We start from the raw sequence: 25,543 nt of genomic DNA, 5'->3' as shown, positions 1-25,543 counted from the left end.
TCTAGGTACATACTATAGAAAAATAATATAGCATGCAGACCTCCTATATTCCTATCTGAAAATTAAAAATAGAAATCTTTATGCCCGGCTGGTGTGGCTCAGCAGTTGAGTGTTAACCCATGCACCAAGAGGTCACTGGTTGATTCCAGTCAGGGCACATGCCCAGGTTGTGGGCCCGTCCCCCGTAGGGGGCATGCAGAAGGCGACCAATTCATGTTCTCTCTCACTGATGTTTCTGTCTCTCTCTCCCTCTCCCTTTCTCTCTCTCTCTAAAAATCAATAAAGAAAAAAATGGAAATCTTTATTCTATCAGATCTAGAACACTTAACCTTAAAACTTTAGTTAGCATTATTTTTGTCCTTAAAAAAAAAAAAAAAAACTATTGATCCACCATCTTTACTGTTCAATAGGATATTTTAACTTGCACTAGGTTCTGCTAGCTTGTCATGTAAAAACTCTCAGAATTCTTCTCAACATCTAGTGAGACTAATTAAATCTATTTTTATGTTAGAGCAGTCCCACTGTTTTTGATAACTAAAAATAATATTATTCAGACTAATAAGTCAGATGTCTAAAACATCTATGAAAGAAAATCAGTGTGGCATGGCAGTTCGAGTATTAAATAACAATCCTAAAACACAACAGTGTACTGCCATTTATCAAAATTGACATGTTTCTTATATAGGTGGAGTTAGAATGATCACAGGTGGGCAAGAGTAATAGCGGCAAATGCTTATACTCAGAAGATGGTAGTGGAGACCATCAAAAGACATAAAAGCTCACCCAAACCAGTTTATCATCAACTTATGTCACAAACCCTATCATTACTAATTTTCATGTTAAACAATAATGTTTCAGTAAATAGATGTATTCCTTGAAAGGCACTAACCTTGGAGAAACCGCATTAACTCTTTCTGTCCAGTATAGTAAATTGCTACGTTAGTGCACCCTTGTGGTGAAAATGAGCCAATGCAGCTCACTTGATACCTATACCTCTCAGATCCAGAGATTTAGGTATTCCTGGGTACTGTGATGGTGTAATAAAAAACGTCTTTTGAAATTCCTAAAGTATATGCATGTATGCACCTGTATAAATACCTATTTATGTGTTTAATTTGGATAAAATGTAATAGGAAGAACTAGCGTGAGGTAGTGGGAAATGGTGCCCACTCTGATGTCAGCTAGATGTGGGTTTAAATCCTGATAAGGAAAGTTCTGTGTGCATGATTTCAGCATGGGTTATTAGAAGGTTTGTTTGGAAGCTCAGAAATAACATACGTGAAGTTTTTAACATAATACTCCCTTCAAACATGCATGAAGTTGTCTGTGGGGTGACATATTGTGTACAGCTCTTTTCCTATCAATTAGACATTGAACGATAATGTGTCTCTCTGTATCTTCTGTGCTCCTCACTGATCTGTGAATACCACCCACCCAGGCCTTCATTCATGGCTTTCCCAGAAATTATATTATTTATTAGTTTTACCAGTAGCAGCCTTAGTCATTTCATGATATATAAAAAGAAATTTCCCTTTACCTACTTTTTAAACCCTTTTATCTGTTCTGCTCTTTTCCTCTCCTCCACTTTCTATTTTCTGGGAATGTCCTCTCCAATCAAATTAACACCCAGCCATATTCGAGCATGGCTTTGCTCCTTGATCCTAGCAATTGGAAAGGAGTGGTAACCCCCAAAAAACTGATGTGGTGACTTAGCTGCCACTTCTGGGAAATTGGGATTTGGACCAAACAATTTTTCTTGATGTGCTTTTTCTCTTCAGTGGAGAACATGTAAACGTATCTTTTGTCCTGTGACTCCATTAGTTGTATAACTATTTGTATACAGGGTGGGACAAAAATAGATTTACAGTTGTTTGTGTGGAAAGTAACACAATAATTAATAGATAAAATATGATAATAAATTCTGTTTCGTGTACTTACAACTGTAAACCTACTTTTGCTACCCCCTGTAGTCTAAGGCAATATTTCTCAATAAGGTACTATACGATTTTGGGGCAGACAGTTGGCCTTGCCCCAGGTACTCCAAGGCATTTAATCTCCATAACCCCTGAGTGTTAGGTTTCAGTAACACAAGCCCCAGTTACTGGGATAAAATGCATCCCTACTCCCCATCTCCACTTTTTGTGCACAGTAAGCACCCCCCAAGTTGAGAGACACTTTATAAAAGAAGCCATGTGGCCATTTCTCTGTTTAGTATCTCAGAAAAATGTTTCCCTCATCTGACAGTTATTGGGCCATTCAAGAATTCAGACAGTGAATTCTGCACACCCTTGGCCTCTCACCCACTCTGCACTTTGCCTGTCTATGAGAGTGGCACAATTTACTGGACTCCCGTGTGCAACGAAGTCTAACCTTCTCTATTTTCTTTCGTTTCCCCTAAATTGGCTAATTCTTGCCTGCTTTGAGTGACTGCCACAACGTATTCTTGGCTACCTCTTCCAAAAGAAGTGTGGCTTCCCCGCTGACCAGCAGGGTGTAGTAGTAAAGGAAACTTCAACAGAAGAACTTGCAACAGGAGCCAGGGAGAGCTCCAGTGTGCCAATGAACTTGAGACCAGGAAGGCTGAACTCTGCTAGTTCTCCTGTATGCAAAAATAGTAATATGTCATACACACTCCTCAGGAGAAAATCAGGAGAAGTCCACATTTCAGTGTATCTCTTCATGCTGCAAGTAATTGTATAAGCACTTGCTTTGCTGAGTCATTTTATTTACATGTAATCTTTATAGATTCTCTTTATTTTACTGTTAGGAAACACGTATGGAGAAAACCTTTTCAGTGCCCATCTGCCATTTTTTTTCCATCTAACATAATAATTCTCTGTTATGACAGTATGTTCCTGAACAGCTAATATTCTAACATAAGAAGTGAAACAAAAATAGCACCTACAACTTTAGAGATTTAACTCGAGTTTGACTTTTTGATATTGTCTCATTTGCTCAGTTGATGACTGTTTTTTTTTTTTTTTTAATCCTCACCTGAGGATATTTTTTCTATTTATCTTTAGATAGAGTGAAAGGAAGAGATAGGGGGGTGGGGAAAGAGAGAGAGAAGCATCGATGTGAGACACATCGATTGGTTATCTTCTGCACAACCTGGACCAGGGCCAGGGAGGAACCACAACAGAGGTACGTGCCCATGGCGGGAGTTGAACCCATGACTTTGGTCTGAGGGCTGACGCTCTAACCACTGAGCCAAACTGGCCAGGGCAACAACTGTTTTAGTTGTAGCAAAATACAGCTCCAGATTAAAAATGTTGACAATCATTTTATCTTTATTATATGAAACAAAAGAAAATAAAGTTCTTTTTTTTTTTTTTTTGCAAAGCAATGCAGCTACATTTGAAGTGGAATCGATGAAGCAAAAACTATTTCCAATAAAATTTGATTATTTATAATGAACTTAAATCGCATTCTACTTCTTGTTTGCCTACACACTGATGTACTAATGGATAGTGATGTCACATCAAATGCATCTGATGATACCCTGGAATGCCATTACCTCTCTGTTTTTCTCCTCTGGTTTCTTTCGATCATGTAGTGGGTTTCTGTGCCTTTGCCCAAACTGAGTGTCTGCCTTTGGCCTCACACTGGTACCATTTCTCTGTCCCTGCAGGATACTGACCTTTGTCACAGCACCACATTCTCTTTTCATTCCTCCCACCCTACATTCGGTGCATTTGCCGCAAGTTTCCAAATTGCTTTTGGCTGTCTAAAATATGTCCTGAACTGTCTAAAAATAGTTCTGCCTGCTTCAGACCTCCTTTAGATTTCCCAGCCTTCGTTTGAAACTCAGCCACAGAGTGACTGTCTTCTCTCAACACCATAGCACATATATTTGGATTGTTGGGCTGCATTCCTCTGCTTTCAACCAGTGATTTTTATATTGCATATCATCAACCATTAGTGGGTTGTCAAGTCAGTTTAGTGGGTTGTGATCACTTTTTTGTGTATTTTGTAATCCTCACCGGAGGATATATTTTCATATATCTTCAGATAGCCCTCACTGCAATCGAGGTACATGCCCTTGACTGGAATTGAACCCTCAAATCTTTGGTCCCCGGCCGACACTAACCACTAAGAAAACTGGCCAGGGCTGTGATCACATTTATTTATTTATTTATTATTAAATTAATTATTTATTTTTGTTATAGATGTTTCTTCTTTTTTCCCCACTGATACCCCATTCCCCGCCCTGTACCCAGCTTTGTTGTCCATGTCCATTCTTCATGCATACGTGCATTTAAGTTCTGTGGATTATCTCTCTCCCTCACCCCCTCTTCTGGGGATTGTCAGTCTGTACCCCACTTCCACGTCTCTGGGACTGCCCCATTCCTCAGACTGTTATGTTCATTATATTCCACAAATAAGTGAGATTATGTGATATTTGTCTTTCTCTGCTTGGCTGTTTACTTAGGATAATACTCTCCAGGTCCCTCCATGTCATCTCAAAGGATAAGAGATCTTTCTCTCTTACAGCTGCATAGTATTCCATTGTGTATATGTACCACTGCTTTTTTATCCATTCGTCTACTGATGGACACTTGGGCTGTTTCCAGATCTTAGCTATTGTAAATAGTACTGCTACAAACATGGGGGTACATATATTCTTTCTGATTGGTGTTTCAGGCTTCTTAGGGTATATTCCTAGAAGTATGATCACTGGTCAAATGGAAGTTCAATTTTTAATTTTTTGAGGTAACACCATATTGTTTTCCATTGTGGCTGCACCAGTCTACATTCCCATCAGCAGTGTATTAGAGTCCCCTTTTCTCCACACCGTCGCCAACACTTGTTGTTTGATGATTTGTTGATGGCTGTCATTCTGACAGGTGTGAGATGATACCTCATTGTTGTTTTAATTTGCATCCGTCTGATGATTAGTGATGTTGAGCATTTCTTCATATGTCTCGTAGCCATTTGTATGTCCTGTTTGGAGAGGTGTCTATTTAGTTCCTCTGCCCGTTTTTTAATTGGGTTCTTTGTCTTCCTTTTGTTGAGTTGCATGAGCACTCTATACATATTGGAAATTAACCCCTTATCTGATATATCATTGGCAATGATGATCTCCCATTCAGTGGGTTGCCTTTCCATTTTGATGATTGTATCTTTTGCTGTGCAGAAGCTTTTGAGTTTGATATAGTCCCATGTGGTCATTTTCTCCTTTGTTTCTGTTGCCTTAGGTTATGTATCAGTGAAAAATCAGCTGTGTATGATGTCTGAAATTTTGTTGCCTACATTTTATTCCAGGATTTTTATGGATTCATGAGTCACATTTAAGAATTTTATCCATTTTGAGTTTATTCTTGTGCATGGTGTAAGTTGATGGTCTAGTTTCAATTTTTTGCATGTAGCTGTCCAATTTTTCCAACACCATTTTTAAAGAGGCTGTCTTGACTCCACTGTATGCTCTTGCCACCTTTGTCAAATATTAATTGAGCATATTGCCTTAGGTGCATTTCTGGGTTCTCTATTCTGTTCCATTGTTCTATCTGCCTTTTCTTGTGCCAGTACCAGGCTGTTTGGATTACAGTGGCTTTGTAGTATAACCTGAAATCTGATAATGTGATCCCTCCAACTTTGTTCTTCTTTTTCAAGATTGCTGTAGCTACTCAGGGTCTTTTTTGGTTCCATATGAACTTTTGAAGTGTTTGTTCTAGTTCTTTGAAGTATGTCGTTGGTATTTTGATGGGGATTGCATTGAATCTATAAATTGCTTTGGGCAGTATGGATATTTAAATGACGTTAATTCTTCCAATCCATGAACAAGGTATGTGCTTCCACTTTTTAGTATTTTCCTCTATTTTTTTTTTTTTTCAATGACCTGTAGTTTTCTGTGAATAGGTCCTTTATTTCTTTGGTTAAGTTTATTTCTAAGTATCTTAATCTTTTTGCTGCGATGGTAAATGAGATAGTATTTTTAGTTTCTCTTCCTGTGAGTTCATCATTGGTATATAAGAATGCTGTTGATTTCTTGACATTAATTTTGTATCCTGCTACTTTACCAAATTCATTTATTAAGTCTAGTAAATTTTTGATGGAGTCTTTGGGGTTTTCTATGTATAGTATCAGGTCATCTGCAAATAATGACAGTTTCACTTCCTCCTTTCCAATTTGGATACCTTTTATTTTTTTATTTTTCCTGTCTGATTGCTGTGGCTAAGACTTCCAGTACTATGTTAAATAAGAGTGGCAAAAGTGGGCATCCTTGTCTTGTTCCTGTTCTTAAGGGAAATGCTTTTAATTTTTTCCCACTGAGTATGATGCTGGCTGTAGGTCTTTCATATATGACCTTTATTATGTCAAGATATGATCTCTCTATTCCCACATTGCTGAGCATTTTTATCAGAAATGGGTGCTGGATTTTGTGGAATGCTTTTTCAGTGTCTATTGATATGGTCATATGATTTTTATCTTTCATTTTGTTTATGTGGTGTATTACATTTATTGATTTGCAAATATTGTACCAGCGTTGCATCCTTGAGATGAATCCCCCTTGGTCATGGTAAATACTTTTTTTGATGTATTGCTGGATTCGATTTGCTAGTATTTTGTTCAGGATTTTGGCATCTATGTTCATCAGGGATATTGGCCTGTAGTTTTCTTTCTTTGTAGTGTCTTTTTTTGGTTTTAGAATTAAAATTATGCTGGCCTTATAAAATGAGTTTGGAAGTCTTCCTTCTTGAATTTTTTGAAATAGTTTGAGGATAATGGGTATTAGTTCTTCCTTGATTGTTTGGTAAAATTTCCCCTTGAAGCCGTCCGGGCCCGGGCTTTTGTTTGCAGGGAGAGTCTTGATTACATCTTCAATTTCTTTTGTTGATATTGGTCAGTTCAAGTTTTCTATCTCTACCCGGTTCAGTTTTAGGAGATTGTTTCTAGAAATTTTTCCATTTCACTTAGATTGTCAACTTTGTTGCCATATACTTGTTCATAATATTTGTAATGATCTTTGGTGTTAATTATTATTTCTCCTCTTTCATTTCTGATTTTGTATTTTTGGTGAGTCTAGGTAAGGGTCTATCAATCTTGTATAACATTTCAAAGAACCATCTCTTTGTTTCATAGATCCTTTGAATTGTTTTTTTGGTCTCCATGTCATTTATTTCTGCTCTGATCTTTACTATTTCCTTCCTTCTATTTGCTCTGGGGTTTTCTTTTTGTTTACATTCTAGTTCTTTAAGTTGTGAGGTTAGATAGTCTATTAGAAATTTTTCTTGTTTCTTGAGGTAGGCCTGTAGTGCTATGAACTTCTCTCTCAGAAATGCTTTTGCTGCATCCAAAGATTTTTGTTGTTTAGTGTTCATTTTCATTGGTTTCCAAGAAGTTTTTAATTTCTTCCTTGATCTCTATGATAACCCATTCATTGTTCAATAACATGCTATTTATCCTCCATGTATTCAAATGTCTTTGCATGTGATTGTTGTAATTGATTTATATTTTCATGCCATTATGATCTGAACAGATGCTTGATGTGATTTCAATATTCTTGAACTTGTAGACACTTAGCTTGTGTCCTAACATGTGGTCTGTCTTTGAGAATGTCCCATGTGCACTTGAGAAGAATGTGAATTCTGCAGTTTTGGGGTGTAATTCTCTACAGATATCTATTAAGTCCATTTGATCTAGTGCTTCATTTAGAGTCTGTGTTTTCTTGTTAATTTTTTGTCTAGAAGATCTATCCCATGATGTCAGGGGGTGTTGAAGTCCCCTGCTATTATTGTATTGCTGTTTATTTCTTCTTTGAAGTCCTCCAGAAGATTTTTAATATATGTTGGTGCTCCTGTCTTGGGTGCATATATGTTTACCAAGGTTATATTTTCCTGTTTGATAGATCCTTTCAATATATGTAGTGGCCTTCTTTTTTTTATAATTTATTTTATTTCATTTTTTTTTTTTACAGATGTTTCTCCTCTTTTACCCCATTGACACCCTCCTCACCATCCCCCGCCCACCCCGTCCCCAGCTTTGTTGTCCATGTCCATTGGTTATGGATGCATGCATATAAGTTCTGTGGTTTATCTCTTCCCACCCCCCCACCCCCTCTTCTAACGGATGTCAGTCTGTGCCCTTCTTCCATGTTTCTGGGTCTACCGTATTCCTCAGACTGTTATGTTCATTATATTCTGTATATAAGTGAGATCATGTGGTATTTGTCTTTTTCTGCTTGGCTTATTTCACTTAGGATAACACTTTCCAGGTCCCTCCATGTCGTCCCAAAGGATAAGAGATCTTTTTTTCTTACAGCTGCATAGTACTCCATTGTGTATATGTACCACTGCTTTCTTATCCATTCATCTACTGATGGACACTTGGGCTGTTTCCAGATCTTAGCTATTGTAAATAGTGCTGCTATAAACATGGGGGTACATATATTCTTCCTTATTGGTTTTTCAGGATTCTTAGGGTATATTCCCAGCAGTGGGATCACTGGGTCAAATGGAAGTTCAATTTTTAATTTTTTGAGGTAACACCATATTGTTTTCCATAGTGGCTACGCCAGTCTGCATTCCCACCAGCAGTGTACTATAGTCCCCTTTTCTCCACACCCTTGCCAACACTTGTTGTTTGATGATATGTTGATGGCGGCCATTCTGACAGGTGTGAGGTGATACCTCATTGTTGTTTTAATTTGCATCTCTCTGATGATTAATGATGTTGAGCATTTCTTCATATGTCTCTTGGCCATTTGTATGTTCTGTTTGGAGAGGTGTCTATTCAGCTCCTCTGCCCGTTTTTTAATTGGGTTCTTTGTCTTCCTTTTGTTGAGTTGCATGAGCACTCTATACATATTGGAAATTAACCCCTTATCTGATATATCATTGGCAATGATGTTCTCCTATACAGTGGGTTGCCTTTCCATTTTGATAATTGTATCTTTTGCTGTGCAGAAGCTTTTGAGTTTGATGTAGTCCCATGTGTTCATTTTCTCCTTTGTTTCTGTTGCCTTAGGTGATGTATCAGCGAAAATTCTGCTGCGTATGATGTCCGAAATTTTGATGCCTACATTTTCTTCTAGCATTTTTATGGATTCACGGGTCACATTTAAGTCTTTTATCCATTTTGAGTTTATTTTTGTGTATGGTATAAGTTGATGGTCTAGTTTCATTTTTTTGCATGTAGCTGTCCAATTTTCCCAACACCATTTATTAAAGAGGCCTGTCTTTTCTCCACTGTATGCTCTTGTTTAATGGCCTTCTTTGTCTCTAGTTATGGCCTTGATTTTGAAATCTACTTTATCAGATATGAGTATTGCTACCCCATCTTTTTTTTTCCCTTTCTGTTTGCTTGAAATATTTTTTTACCATCCCTTCACTTTCAACCTATGTGAGTCTTTTTTTGAGAGGTGAGTCTCTTGTAAACATTTATGTGAGTCATGCTTTCTTCTCCAGTCAGCTACGCTGTGTCTTTTTATTGGAGCATTCAAACCATACATATTTAAGGTGATAATTGATATGTATTTATTTATTGCCATTTTTGTTTAGTGTGGTTCTATTTTTCTTCCTATTCCTTTCCTCATTGCAGCAGTCTTTTTAGCATATCTTGCAGTGCTGAATTGGTGTTAATATGTTCCATTAGCCTTTTTTTTTTTTTTTTTGTCTGGGAAGCTCTTTATTTGACCTTCTATTTTGAATGATAGCCTTGCTGGATAGTGTAGTCTTGGATTCATGACCCTTGTTTTTCATGACCTTGATTACTTCATGCCACTCCCTTCTGGCCTGTAGTGTTTCTGTTGAGAAGTCAGCTGAGAGCCTTATGGGGTATCCTTTGTAGGTAACCTGTTGCTTATCTCTTGCTGCCTTTAGGATTCTCTTTTTGTCTTTAATTTTTGGCATTTTATTTACTATGTGTGTTGGTGTGGGCCTCTTTGGGTTCTTCTTACTTGGGGCTCTCTGTGCTCTCTTCTTGAACTTAAATGCCTTCTTCCTTCACCTAGTTAGGAAAGTATTCTGTCACTGTTTCTTCAAATATATTCTCTAACCCTTGCCCATTTTCTTCCTCTTCAGGGGCACTTATGATGTGAATGTTATTATGTTTCCAGTTGTCCCACAGTTCTCTTAAGCTATCTTCCTGTTTTTTAATTGTTTTTTCCTTTTGGTGTTCGGATTGGTTGATTTTTTCTACCCTGTCTTCTATTTCACTGATCCCATTCTCAGCTTCCTCTACTCTGCTGGTTAGTTCTTCTAATATGTGCTTTATGTCTGCTATGTCATTCTTCCTTTCCACTTGGTTGGTTTTGAATGTTTTTATATCTTTACTCATTGTGCTGATGTCCTTACTCACGCTGTTGAGCTTCCTCAAGATCATGGCTCTGAACTCTACCTCTGATAATTTGCCTAAGTGCATTTTATTGATCTCATCTTCAGTAGAGTTCTTGTTCCCTCATTTGGGATTTGTTTCTTTGTTTCACCATTTTGTCTGTCTCAGTGGATTTTGGAGCCTGCCATATTCTCCCTGTGGGTGTTGGTGTTCTGCTGTTTGTGGCGCACTCTACTGGGTTTGGATGAGCCTACATGGGCTCACGTTAAACACCACTGTCGTGCCTTACTTTTCTGGATAGATTTGCAAGCCCAGGAAAGGTTCAGGTATCCTCTAGCTTTTTCCTGGTGGCTAGTAGTCTCAGTTACTCGGTGCCTTAGAATGTAGCCCTAGTGTTCTGCATGAGAGGATTTCCAGAGGGTGGGATAAATGCTGGTTGTTAATGAGCCTCACTTTGCATTTCTTTGCCTCACCTGGGAAATGCTGAATATCTGGGGGGGCGGGGGGGGGGCTGCTGCTTTTCTCCACAGCTCTGGGAAGGAGCCCACTGGCCACCATCCTTTGTGGCCACAACTCAGCAAAAACTCTGAGTGCCCTCCAAATCCCGGGTGTCTCCACAGAGTTCCAGCCCAGTCTGCCCTCCCTCTGCAGTAGCCCCCAGCTAAGTGGTTGTGGCTATTTTAGCTCTCTGTCCCTGCTATCTGCTCTTGGTCTTTATTCCCCAAGGTTGCAGCTCACAGCTAAGACTGCTGCTGGCTCTGGGCTCCCAGTCTGCCACCCTCTCATGCCTCTGCAGGTCTTACCAGTGTCCTTGGTTATATGGTCCTATCCTGCTTCTTTTCTGTTGCTTTTTTCTGAGGATTTGTCTTTATTTTAGTTGTAATTTTCATTTGGTCCTAGGAGATCATCTGTGTAGCTTCCATTCACTCCGCCTCCATTTTCACATCCTTTAAGCCTATCTTGTGCACAGCTGGGTTGCACAGGCCTCTCTCGTGCCCCCGCACCCTGCAGGTCCTGCAGGTAACTGGATTGCACAGTCCCTTTGGGGACCTGGCTCTATGCTTATGTTATGGGCTGCTGAGTCGCACAGGCCTTTCTGGTGCTTCAGCACCCTGCAGGTCCCAGGGGTAACTGGATGGCACAGTCCCTGCTGGGTCACACAGGTCTCTCTGGTGTTTCAGCACCCCACAGGTCCCACGGGTAACTAGATTGCCGAGTCCTGGCTGGGTTGCAGAGGCCTCCCTGGAGCCCCCGTACCCTGCAGATTCCGTGGGCAGGCTACTGGATTGTACCAGTCCCTCTAGGGCTCAGGTTTCCCACCACTCTTGTGAGCTGCTGGATTGCACATGCCTGTGTGGAGCCCCAGGTCCTGCTGCTGGTGGCTGTGAAGCGCTGCTGTCCCATGGGGCTCAACTCCTGCTCAGCTTTTGCTGTAGTTTCTGGGGATGGGTCTCAGCTGCTGGTCTGTGCTTCTGTTGCCTGGGGATGGATGTCTGCTTCCCATTCTCTGTTGCTGGGGGTATATCTTGACTCTTATCAGGCTGCTACTGTGGGGGATGGGGCTGGGCTCCTGGCTGTCTGAGGCTTCCGTGACCAGCATCATGGGAGCTCCACTACTATGCCCTGGTCTGTGTTGACACAGAGTGTCTGCCGGTCAAATGGTTCCAGTTGCGCTGGTGGGCTCAGTTTGCTGGGCCCTACCTGCTCCCACTGCCTCCTCCCAGGGAATACCAGGGATCTTCCAAAATGGTAGGACCTCCCCGTGGTGCAGGAGTAGCCCCCTGAGGAGCCACTTATGTGGTAGCTGGCTGCTCCTGTACACAGCACAGGAACCTTCTGCTCCGGGTCTCTGCACTGCAGGAGTTTGCTTGTCCACTCTCTCTCACACACTAGCTCACTCTCTCACACACTCACCTTCACTCTGGTCCTGCCCGCCCCCATTTTCTCCTGTGATCACTTTTAAAAAGTGAATTAGAAGAGACTAAAAATGAATATTATAGAAATGTGTATATTTTCTAGTTTATGATGTAAAATATATTTATACCATTGTTATTGGTTTCAAAAGTTGGAAAACAGCCCTGGCTGGTTTGGCTCAGCGGTTGGAGCATTGGCCAGAGAGTCCCGGGTTTGGTTCCCAGGACTAGCGGCATGTACCAAAAAAAAAGTTGGAAAACGTTGCTTAAATTGGGTCATGCGATTTCAGATTGCCTGCAGATTGCCCCCAGATCACTTTCACTTACCTGTTTGTCACTTCTGCTTTTGGTATATTCTCAAGTTTTCCTAACATATCAACTTGTTCCAAATGTTAAATTATATTCAGATTCTAATTCATATTTTCATTCATATTAGATAAATGTGCACTGTAAAGTGGCCAGATTTAACAAGATGCACAATGCCCAGTTGTATTTGAACTTCATATATACAATAACTTCTACTATGTTAGTTTCAACATTGCATGCTTAACTGGACTTCACATTTAATTGTGCATGTTGTGTCTTATCTGGCAACCTTAAACCTATTTAAAAAGCAATCCAAAATATTCCTAACTAGGCCAGGGAAGCTGATGAGTGGGTGTGAAGATTGAATGCAGAAGATGATCAGAAAAGAAAGAAGGGAAAGAAATGGTGGGCAGTAACAGGAACTGAAAATAGCATAGTGGATTAAATGATAATGCTATAAGAGTCATGGCAAAACATTCATGCTGCAGGGTTGATGGGAACCCAAACAAATCATGAAAATCCTCTGCCAGGGGAGCAGCAGTGGATTTGGGGTTCAAGTGCAAATCCAGCAGCATCCTGGTTTTGATATTAGAGACATTATTAAGGAACAGGAATTTAGTTGGTTACTTAGTAGATGTTTATAGATCTGACACATACAACATAGCACAAAGTCTTTCTGAAATAGTAGTTAGGATTCTGAAGCAAAAATTGTTGAGGTCCAGAGTAAATACATATTTGATTACACAAGCCACATGTGTCTGGCTTTTTGTCTAATTTAGTATTATTATAAATGTACTTTTTACCAAAGAGTATTTATATTTATGTTGTCTGGATAAAAGTATTTTTCTGAATCACTTCAAAATTAACCAATTACCAAAATGTGATTCCAATAGTTCATATATCCAGGCACATTAGTGGCATAGAACCATATCTAGCAGAATTCAGAGAGAATTGCAATGTCTTTGCATTCAATAGCTATTTGTTGAGTAAATAAGTGTTTAATTGAAAGATGTTTTTATACTTACAAGACTGTTTCATGTGCGCCTCCACAAATTAATAATTACCTCTGCAGAAGATGTTCACTACTCATCATACTTCATGCATGAAATGGGTCAAAGAGGAGCCATATAAATATAGAGCAAACCAATAACTGGACATTTTAGTTTTGTAACACATCTAAAAAATGCCTAGGCCAAATGTTATAGCATTTGCAAACTGTGTGTGTGTGTGTGTGTGTGTGTGTGTGTGTGTGTGTATCCTAATGCCCTCCTTTCAAATGTACGTAAAGAAATACAATGTGTAAACCAGATAAAGGCAGAGTGGTCCTTGTTGAATGGGAGATGTTGCCCAGAACCAAGACTCAACTTCCTCAGAGAGGGACATCTCTGGACTATGGTGTGTTCTGTCTTTATATATCAGGACTTTTTTGGGGTCTTGAATAGCACTTGGATGTAAAGGCTCTGTTGAAGAATATTTCAATTTTATTAGTTTTGAAGAACAAAGTTTCTAGTTTCAATATCCAGTTATGTGCATTACAGGTGGTTTGAGATAGAATATCACAATATTAAATATTAAAAATCATAATATGGTAGGATAAACAAATTTCACGAGGCAGTTATTTGTAATTTGTTCTTTATTCATAATCCCAAGAGTGTTCATTAGAGAAAATGTCAAATATTTGACCCCAAGAACAAATTTTTCCATGAGGGTACTGCATGGTATTTGGCAAAAAACATGATTTGAATGTTGTTATTCCAGTAAAAGAAAGGTATTATTGCTATTCTCTAAATTAATGTTATAAAGCAAAAGTGGAGAAGGTAATTTTTAAAAATGTGATTATGCCATTTTACTTTGCCCTAAAGCTCAGTGTATGAAATGCAGTGGACTATGCCAGGGCGTCACTCTGTGGCGTAATGGGACTGATGCTAAAACTCAACACTTGCCCACGACCTTTCTGGATTACTGGCACTTAGTAACATTGATAAATCTTTTGAATTTAGCTTTGTGTTTTGTTCTGCTTTGAAAACCAATCACTTCTGCTCCTGATTCACATGTCATGTGGTGTCTCTATTTCAGCTCATGCATCGGGTACAAATCTTATACCAAGGGTGACTTCTCTACTGGTCAGTTGCTTTTAACAATTAGAAACATGCTACTTCAGCGATTCTCAGCCTTTTCATATCATGGCACAATAAACTAATTACTAAAATTCTGCGGCACCACACAAAAAATGTATATTTTGCCTATCTGACAAAAAAAAAATAGATATAATTTTGATTCATACACACTGGACGGCTATTGTGTTGGCTGTCATTTTAAAAAAATTATTTTTTTCAATTGTACAATCTAAGGGACAAGAAGATAGTGCCCCTGACTAAATAGTCAGGTACTGCCTGTTTTAAAAATTCTTGTGGGGTCTGGCTGGTGTGGCTCAGTGGTTGAGCATCACCCCATGCACCAAGAGGTCACCAGTTCGATTCCTGGTGAGGGCACATGCCTAGGTCGTGGCCCGATCCCCAGTGGGGGGCATGCAGGAGGTGGCCAGTTGATGTTCTCTCTCATCGATGTTTCTATCTCTCTCTCCCTCTCCTTCCCTCTCTCTCTTTAATTAAAATGAATAAAGAAAAAAATTCTTGCGGCATACCAGTGTGCTGAGGCACAGCGGTTGAAAACCACTGACTTGAGCTGTCAGTTTTGCTGGGACAGAGCAGATGGCCTGTTCATTTCCTCCTGGTGGAATGCTACTGCGCAGTCTGATGTTTCCTGTGGTACTTTGTAACCTGAGACAAGGTACAGAGCACTTCGCTGCCCCTTATATTCAGAGGGTCACCGCAAACTGGTTAGAGCATCTTATAAAGAACCTCACACCAGGGAACATTTGAAAAAATTTTATCGTAATTAACCTATTCTGTGAGGTTAATGTTGCAACTCTTTATGGATGAGACAGTCTCTCTCTTTTTTAGTACTGATGATCAGGAAAGGCTTTAAATGCAGTGATCAAAGGGATAGGCTCTGAAACCAGATTATCACATGAGTCCTCCCTCTCCTACTAGGTTGACAAATTACAGAACCTCTCTCAAGCTCAGTTTTCTCATTTGTTAAACAGAGATGACAGTAATCTATTCCTGAGATTGTTTAAGGGTTAAATGGTAAAATCTACGGAAAATTCTTACTTAGCATAAACCACTTAGTAAGCAGTCAATGGAAAACTTTAAACACACATATAACGTTTCAGAAACATTTCCTTTTGTGTAAAACAGCCAAAACGAATAATAGTTATCATAGAGTGAATGTGAATCTTAATTTCAAGAATTGTCAATTCTCTACCATTTCAGGGATCAGGGACTTGCAGGTTTATGTACAAGCCTAGTAAGTGTAGAGGGCCTTTCTATTAGAAATGTCCAGAAATTAAACAGTTAAAATTAGGGAGGAAGGATGCTTGGGACTGAGGAAGAGCGACATAGTACACATAATTCTGCTTTAAAATTTTCTGTCATTGTCCTGGCCGCTTTGACTCAGCGGTTAGAGTGTCGGCCCATGGATCAAAGAGTCCCGGGTTCGATTCCGGCCAAGGGCATGTACCTAGGTTGCGGGAGGCAACCAATCCATGTGTCTCTCGAACATTGATATTTTTCCTTCTCTCTAGCTCTCTCTCTTCCTCTCTCCTTCCCTCCTGCTCTATCTGAAGATAAATAGAACAATATCCTCCAGTGAGGATTAAAAAATAAATAGAAAATAAAATAAAATTTTCTGTCATTAATTTTGCTCTCAATTTACAAAACTTTATGGCTTGAATTAATGAGGTAAACTTCCATCGTGTAACTGCGAGACACAGTCTGAAGTACAGCGAAGCGACCATTTATTACATTGTTTTCATTAACTCAGTCCGTTAATTTTCATAACTTCAAATTACTTCATGTGCTCAGATACAAGTAAGAAAGGGACTTACTTCTGAAGATAAAACTCTGATATTCATTTTTATTTTTATTTCAATTTTTGGGAGTAACTGCTATTTTTACCTTAACTGAGTTGAGTTGAGGGGAAGAAGGGAGCCCTTGAGAACTGCCAGAGTTTGGCTTTATAGTAATAGTGTTTTTCAAAGGTACTGTCTGTTCTTTCTTCACAAAGCCAAGGGCATGGGCGAGGTGAAATAGCTATCCCCTTTCCTATTAGAATATTTGTCAATAAACTTCAGAAATGTGTTTTAAATATAAATAAAATTTTAACCCATATGTGGAGTATCAATCGCTGAGCCCTTTATGCGACTTGAGCCGTAGGTCTTCTCCAGGTGGGTCTGTTTATCATTAGATTACCAATGTTACACTATCTTTGCTCCAGAAGCCAATTTTATTGTTTTGTTCATCACCAGATGCTATAGTGCCATGTTTTTATGTCGACGTATTACCATATTTTTTTGACGGGAGAGATCATTTCTACTTATAATTTATATTCTGTATGATTTATTATTTTCTGCATTACTGATGAATTCCAGCCTTATTGGACTCGGAATTTAATATTTTCATTGAAAATAATAGGGACGCTCACTACACAGAGTAGTTCGGGTCCTGAGAGGTGGCAGGGAACGGACAAGTCGCGCTGTGCCACAGCAGCCCCGCCCTCAACCATGGCGCATTCAAAGTTCAAGAGCGACGAGGAGTCTTTGGCCATAACTCAAGTGAAAGGAAGTTTCTCAAGTGCTGACTCTGTCCTATGATAATACTTTGATACTCTGGGGTTTTTTGAAATATGAAGTTTTTAAATATCGATTTTAGTGTCCCTGCTTTCCAAGGACCCTAAGCCTTTGTCTATCCTGTCGGTTGGATAAGCCCACCGTGGTCCATTCAATTTATAGAAATAAACCAGGATTTGGGAGAGCCAAGATTCGGTTTCAGCTCTTTGCTTTGCCCTCTACTGTCCAACAAGGGCAATTCATTTAATCTCTTTATGTCAGTCAATTTATCATAACATTACCAAAAAATCTGTTTCCTCCACTATTTAAAGTAATGGATGTAAAACCCAGTGAAAAGTGTAAAGCATTATAGACATGTAAGGAAACAAATTGTAGATGTATGGAAAATAACATTTCTAATAAAGAGATACTTCAAATTACTTATATAAATTACATAAATAATGGTAAGGTCGTTAGTGTATATGATTCATCATGGCTTTGTTCTAGTCCTTCCTTTGTATGTTTACTTCTGTTGTAAACAATATATGTGGCTTATCACATTGCAGCTGTCTTTCTAGTGTTTATTTCTTAGGAAGCAAAACTAATATGTTATCTTTTGCTTCCTATTATTAATATTTTGCATTGTTTCTGTGTTTATAAACAAATTCTAGTGAAGTACTCTCTTTTCCAAATATAAAGGTATTTCTAAGAATACATTTTCAATGAGAAGTATTCTACTCACCTGTTTTCTAGGAAATGTCTGTACTATATATTCAAAGTCCTGTTTCTATCCTAGAAACAGAAAAGGGATTAGATTTGAAAAGTAGGTCAACGAAAGAGACATTTATGAATAAATATAGCATTATATGAAATTAATTATGGCATTAGTAGATTGGTATCTCAAGTCTCTGAATGAAAATGTTTTTCCATTTCTGTCCCTTACTGCTAGGTTTTACTTGCAACTGCTTTTTCATATGGCATGAGGGATATTAGGACTTTAATGAATGAACAAACAGGTCTCTGAGTTTCATCACTATTTAGAACATCTATGTAAAGTTGATTTAGTATTTCAAATATTTGTGGAAACAGGGTCTTTCTTTGGAGCAAAGGCCATGGGGGCGTTTAGCTCAGGCTTCAAGTTCAAAAGAAGCCTTGACATGTACACTTTCAGTGTTATCTCTGACTGGGGTGACCAAAGGATACTGATAGGTTCAAAGGACAGGGTTTCATCGCATGGGTGTAATTCTGAAATGTAATTATTCTAATGACCATAATTTAGGAATTTTTAAAGACATTGTTTTCATTTTTTAAAATGTTCTAAGAACCCAGCAATGAAGATCGCCTAGGACACTTTAATTTCAAAGATATCTGGGAGGAAATATTCTAGATAAGGAAAAAAAAATGGTTTTCCCTCTTCACCTCCATGCAGGAGAAATATTGTTTCAGAAATCACTGTGAGTCTAAGAGAATTTGATTGGAGGATTTCTCCTCCCTGTACCTAAGAAGACTCTGTGGGCCCCAGTGAGCATGAAGTAGGGAAGAACATATCTGAGGACAGTGAGAAGCCTCCTCAGGTCTCCCCCCAAGATGAATTCTGAACACCAAGAAAACTACACTCACCTAAAAGCCCGTATCCACTTATGTAGCAGATAGTAGCATGCCAAACATTATGGAGAATACCACCGCAGAGAATAATGTGATAAAATACTTGCTAAAAATCTTTTCTCAGATACAAAGTGGGACCTTACATTATTTCATGCACACAGGTGCACATGAACACAAACATATTTGTGAGCATTGCAGGGACTTGTTTCTCAGAGTAAAACTATAAAAGAAATGTAATGTGATTAATAATGGTTCCAAGACAAATAGATTTGGAGCTAAGTAGAGCTAGGACAAACAGTACAATTGATTTGGGCCAATCATAAACCTGTCCTGAAGGGGTTCCTACACAAGTGCTTTATTGGTATTGGAAAGAGGGCAGATTGTGGAGTATATCAGGACCATGGAAGTCAATGGAGCGTCTGTCATCTCCATCACTGGCCTGTCTTTCTTTCAGTGGAAGATTTCTCTTGTATGTAAGGAGAGAAAAGATTTAATAGAAATCCTCTATGGAAATCAATGGAGCATTCTTCTTAAATCTTATTTGTTAATGAATTTACTGGTCAGCCCCATTAATTCCAATGGACAATAACATGTGAGTAAAAAAAAATAAAGTATAAAGACTGGGCATGCACCATAAACTTCTTTTTTAGCTTATGCATTATTATAAAATAGACTTCCAGAGAGTTGAAAAAACGATCTCTGATTGGATAAATCAGGCAAAGGTGCTAGTTCCTTCTGCAATATAGATGGATAGGAATCAAATTCGTGTGTGTGTACGCACGCATGTGTGTGCATATGTATGTAGAGAAAGAGAACATAAAGGAAAGTAAATGAGAATTTAAATTGTATATATTTTTCTTATTTAATAGTTAATATGAAATAGTTTGATGAAATACTTTTAAATTTTTCTTATTTTGCTTCAACATTTCCTTGTATAATATGAAGAAGTATTTTTTAAAAAGCTGGTCATCTTAATTGGCAAATGATAGTTATATTAAAAATCAGATCTTTATACTTCATATCCTAGAAAAGTTGAAATTCAATTACCTATACATGGATCATCTGTGGTAGATTTTAATTATAGACTTGTTCCTTCCCTTTGGTGTTCTCATGGCTTCTTTTCCTGCGAGGCAATGGGATAGGCTAAGTGGCACAAACTGATTTTAATATTAAATTTAAGAAAAATATGCTTTATAATTCTAGATCTTAATATGTAGGATTTCCTCAATGCTGTGCTTCTACAGCATGGATAAGCAGCAGTTAATCTCATCACCATTAATGGAATTGGTGTAGATTTGTATTTAATTATGCATGAGGTGCATATTTTTTTCTTTCTACAAACTTAAAATATATTAGTGTTCACAACAGTAATTATGTAACTGAGAAATTGTCTGTGGCATTTATATCTAATTTACAACTTATTTATTCCTCTGGTTATCTCATATTTCATGTTCCAGTGTTAGTGCTCTGGTGGAAAACTAGTACCTTGTATCAGACTTAGTAGCACAGAGTTAGTGTTAACTTTTATTTAGGGATATTTAACAATCTATCAGTTTCACTTCAGTAATTGTTTGCTTGGATGAGAGAAATAGCTTGGTTTTTGAAAGTTAATATTTAAAAACATAATGACAAGAGTATTGATTTCTAACTGGGCTCTAGATCATGGTTCTGCAAATAGAAGCTCTGTGTAGGGCATGGGGAAAGCCTGCTCTGGCAATTAATGTGAGCTATTATGGACATAAATTATAAAAAACAAAAAACTGATATGAAGTAACAAAAGGTGGCCGCAATGCATTTCCAAGTGTGTCATTTTCTGTGGAGGGGATGATTCACTGCAGTAAATCTATATATATGAGTATGGTTAGAATTCTCTTTTATTTTCACTTAAAATATTTTGAAAAGCAATAATGAAGAAATGCTCAATGCAATACCCAAAGTGTATTGTTTCTACTTGGGACAAAATTTTAAAATATGTATGTGAAATTGGATAAAATTTTGATGACGCTAACAGTAAGCTTTAAAAACACTGTTAACAAATTTTAATAAGGAAAATTCACAATAATATTCGTACACTGTGATTATTCTTCCTAAAAGAAATGCAGAAATATGCACGGATACCCATTCAGATGTGGTTGATATTTTTCTCCACGTCACATTATTAATTCTTATTAAGAGACATGCAGTCAAGTTGGATAGATATTTCTTGAAATGATGCATGGTACGCAGTGCATGCTTTCATTGTGCTTCCTGCCATTATGGAATAATGCGTCTTATTTGGAAATACAATGATCATTTCTGTTGAATCACGCTCAGTCAGCTTATATAATAACACTCCTATTTTGTGAATCATTGCAGATTTCAGAGAGCTATGCCTTCCTACCAAGAGAAGCGGTGACACGATTTCTAATGAGCTGCTCAGAGTGCCAGAAAAGAATGCATTTAAACCCAGACGGAACAGATCATAAAGGTAGCCACGGTGTCAAATAGTGAGAGTCAAAGTAATTTTATTCATAATGGCAATTTATCTCTCACATTTTAATAAAAATGTGGTAGACTGAAACAGTTCAACAAGTCAGATCATCTCATTTATTCAAGTAGGAGGCAGTGAACTTTGGATATTCACTTACCAAGTAGTTCAGTGCCCATTCTCAGAAGAAAAACAGTTTTGACTGTGAAAAGTAATTTTTTCCTAAAATAGTAGTATTTTAATTTTCATTTATTGTGTGTACTTTGTGGTATTTTATATATATTCAGTGAGAAAATTGATGTTCCTTTGGTGTCCTTTTAAATCTGTCAATTATTTCTTAAAGTGATGAATAATATAGAGTTTCTTCACTGAATTTTTCACTGAAAAATTTTACATACAAACTGTAATTTGGTTTTAGCTTTCCTTAAAAATTATCTGGACTATTTTCCTAATCTATAAAAGTCTCTCAGAGATTAAATTAACCTCAAAGATACATTTAGGCTAGTTTATTGCTGTGTATTGGAGGATAAGAAAGTACACTGACAAAAAATAAATAAAAAACAAGTGAGTACATACATAAAGTAAATTTACAGCAAAAGAGAAAAATACAAATAATTGTATTTAATTACTATATTGCCTTCACTCAGTGTTACCCATGATATCAAAAGCTCCCCTGTAGTTAGAAATAACTGAATTACCTATAATGCTAATTTGTCTCAATATACCTTTGTAGAAACTTACCAGTTATTTTTTTCTACAATCTATCTCTAATGCTTGCAATCTCCTAAACATTTGTTATCTAGACTCTTATTTCAATTTGAACAAATTGAATCACTCTGAAATTACAGGTAGAATAAAGTACCACTTTCATTACCCATTAAAAATGTTTTATTACAGATAATGGAAAACCTCCCACTTTGGTGACCAGCATGATTGACTACAACATGCCAATTACCATGGCCTACATGAAGCACATGAAACTGCAGCTGCTAAACTCACAGCAAGATGAGGTAAAAGGGAAATATCCATGTTTGTTATCACAAGGCGGAATGACGTTTGATAACCATGGCTGTCTTATTAAGCATGATGGCATTTTGAAGATGGTAATTTTTTTTTAATAAAAGGAATGTCACCAGGATTGCACACACAGAGACCATAGAGATTCCCTGTCTTAACACATCTTAACCTTAGTGCTGTGTGGGAATTAGTTCATTCCCAAGAAGGTTCATTTTCCTTAAATAACCCCCATTGAGCTAGCCTTGGTAAAGTGCTGGAATTGTCAGGGTAAAGTATCCCAAATGAGTGAGTATCCAAGGAAAGTATCCAAGCCTTTAGTACTAAGGCTATTTTGCCTGGAAATCAAAAAAGTCAATTTAATAGATATTTCAAATAAAATAATTTCTCAACCATCCAAGTCTTGCATACATTTTAAAGTTATATTTCACCTGACCATTCTATGTATTTGTCTACTTCTACACATTTTCTAGAGACAATTTGTGGTGATTCTTTTTATTAGAGGTGATTTGATGTTTCAAAATAATCTATTTAATTTGTACAGTAACAATCTTGCAGTGTACTTGTTGGCATGTATTAGACACAAAATGCACATTCGTTGACTACCCTCTAGGACCAAGTTACCAAGTACTCTGCATATATTTCCCAAAAGATTTCTAACAATATGGGCTTACTAAATCCTTATTAACTAGTTAACAGCCGATAAAACATATTTAATCGATTAAACAAATTTGGATTATCTATATTAGGAGTAATTTCTCAGGCTAATAAATTCTCTACTCCTTGAAATGTCTGTAGAATAGAAATATGATTAAATATTTATTCTTGGAAGAGATAAACCAAAGAACTTATAGATATATATGCATAACCAATGAACATAGACAACAATACTGTGAGGGGGGGATAGGATTGGGAGGAGGGTGTCAATGAGGGAAAAAGGAGAAACATCTGTAACAAAATAAATTAATTAAAAAAAGAAAAAAATATTCTTCAAATATCGCATTATTTGGTGAAGTATTGTTAAATTCTTTTTAATTACTCTGTTGAAGTAACTATAAAATTCAAATGAAATGTTTGATTTTCTTTATTTGAGCAGATTTAATTTTAAAACTATATTTATAAAATTGTTATGTTTCAAAAGACTTTAATGATATACTCTATAATAAGATCTCTATTAGTGCAATAGCAGTATCAGATTCCATATTACCAGATGGCTACATATAAATGATTAAATAAATAGTAATAAAATCATTGGTTTAAAGTCATGAGCAGCAATTAAGAAATTTTAATGTCAATCCATCCCTGAAGAATGGAAAAATTATTCCCATGATTCATTACATAAATGAAAAAAAAATTTCAATCTCATAAACTAGTTAGAGGTGTCAAATTATTTGTAGGAAGCTCACTTAGATGAATAAAATAAAATACTATAATATCAATAAAATTTTATGATTTTTTACCCTTAGAAATATTCAGTAATTTTTTCTGGAGCGATTAGAATTATCTCTATGTTGATAATAAAACCCCATATTATATTTTATACACTTTGCCACCTTTTATTGAAAGATAAAAATTTATTCAGTTAATAATTAGAATAGAGCTTACAGAATGAATGCATGCACTTAGTTTCATTAAAGGCCTTTGTAAATATAAGCAATTTGATATTTCACATTTTAATAAGTAGTAAAATTGTGAAAAACAAATTGTATTTCACAGGAAATAATGGAGGAAAATATTTAAAATAATCATAATCCCTAGCCACTTAGGATGATAAATGCCTTAAAATGGTGAGTTTTAAAAATTAAAAATACAGAACAGGTACATTTGGTTGCATAACCATTTTAATCTGTTGTCCAGATTTATTAAAAAGTATGCTGATTTAGTGGTGATGAAAAGTATATTGATTATTCATAATCTGCTATGGCAGTTTATATAATCATTCCATGGAATAGTGTGACAGAGCTCTTTGTATCTAGCTTTTCTTTAAACACACTCACATACATTATCACATATACATACATTTTACACACACACTCACGCATATATCTCAGCTGGTTGTATTATATATATATATACACATATGTATGTATATGCACACATACCATGGAAACAATATTTTACTAGGTTACATATATACATAGTTACTAGATTTTAGTATACATAATTAATGCTTATTATAAAGACAATGTTTATATAGAATACGCACCTACTTTATAAATACATGTTGCTCATCTTTACCATTATATTTAAATTTGTTTTTGTATGTGTTCATATGATACATGAATCTTATTATATACTGTAGAATTTGTTACATATTCTACATAACAGTATCAAGCAGTTTTGTGCTTACTATGTGTATCTGACTTATTCTGACTACTTCGAATAATATACTCCCTCAATCCTTATATAACCCTATGAGATTGATACCATTATCATTTCTATTTTATAGATGAAGAAATGAGGCACAAATGGTTAGGCAACTTGTTTAAAGGAATATATCTAATAAGTGGCAGAGCTTGAATCTGAACCAGGTCCCTTGGCTGTAGAAAATGTACACTAAAATACCAACATCACAGGCACTATATAGTGTATATAATGGATATCTGTCATCCAGCTATGTGTGCATGTATATACATGTATATGGTACACATTGACAACACCAATGTGCACATTTTTTGTCTTTTGAACATATATATTTATTTCAGCTGCTTTAGAACTGGAGAAAACATCATGTACCAGAAGAGAATATGTCCCCAGGAGATGTCTATGTGGCTGATTGCCCAGAGGCCTCACAAGGTGGCATGTTCTTGCTGGATTAATAAAGAGCTAGTGCTCCTAGTATACCTAGACATGATCAAACCATTGGTAAAGGAAGAACATTAAATTCACCTTGACCTGACCTATGGGCTGGAATACCTATTTGTTAGTCTACTAGAGCATTCTTGTCCCCTAACGATAGCAACTTCTTTGCTAATACCTAGATGTCATTTATAAAACCAAAGTAATTTACTACTTCAAGAAACTATTTTCTCAAGCCTGGGTGACTTTTTATGAATCCCATTTGTGGTATATAATAGTGGGATAAATTATTTTAACTGCTCTGTCCCTCAATTTCTCAATCTGTAAAATCCTGGTACCTACCTCATAGTTGAGATGAAGTGAGTGAAAAAATATAAAGAACAGTGTTTACAACATCAATAGCAGCTACTACTAATTATTATATTAATATTAAGCTTGCATACCAAACATTTATAAACGAAAATCAAACCTAGTGATTTCAATGAAATATTTACA

The 25,543-nt window shown here is 36.9% G+C and overlaps 1 protein-coding gene across 13 annotated transcripts in view; it reads left to right on the top strand.

Moving 5' to 3' along the window:
• Positions 1 to 25,543, top strand: part of NOL4 (nucleolar protein 4) — a 365,006-nt gene that overhangs the window by 113,137 nt on the left and 226,326 nt on the right. For 11 of the 13 annotated variants that reach the window (XM_036244377.1, XM_036244368.1, XM_036244369.1 and 8 more), the window contains 2 exons: positions 21,124 to 21,235; positions 22,133 to 22,245. In XM_036244377.1, coding sequence (XP_036100270.1) covers positions 21,124 to 21,235; positions 22,133 to 22,245 — 225 coding nt within the window. Of the gene's footprint in view, positions 1 to 12,052; positions 12,073 to 13,782; positions 13,794 to 21,085; positions 21,236 to 22,132; positions 22,246 to 25,543 lie in introns of all 13 variants that reach the window. The other 2 variants (XM_036244370.1, XM_036244367.1) reach the window with 1 other exon arrangement.

Source organism: Molossus molossus, unplaced genomic scaffold (assembly GCF_014108415.1).
Source record: "Molossus molossus isolate mMolMol1 unplaced genomic scaffold, mMolMol1.p scaffold_m16_p_6, whole genome shotgun sequence".
NCBI classification, from domain to species: Eukaryota; Metazoa; Chordata; class Mammalia; order Chiroptera; family Molossidae; genus Molossus; species Molossus molossus.
Note: the sequence above shows the minus strand (reverse complement) of the source record. Positions and strands in the feature narration are given on the sequence as shown.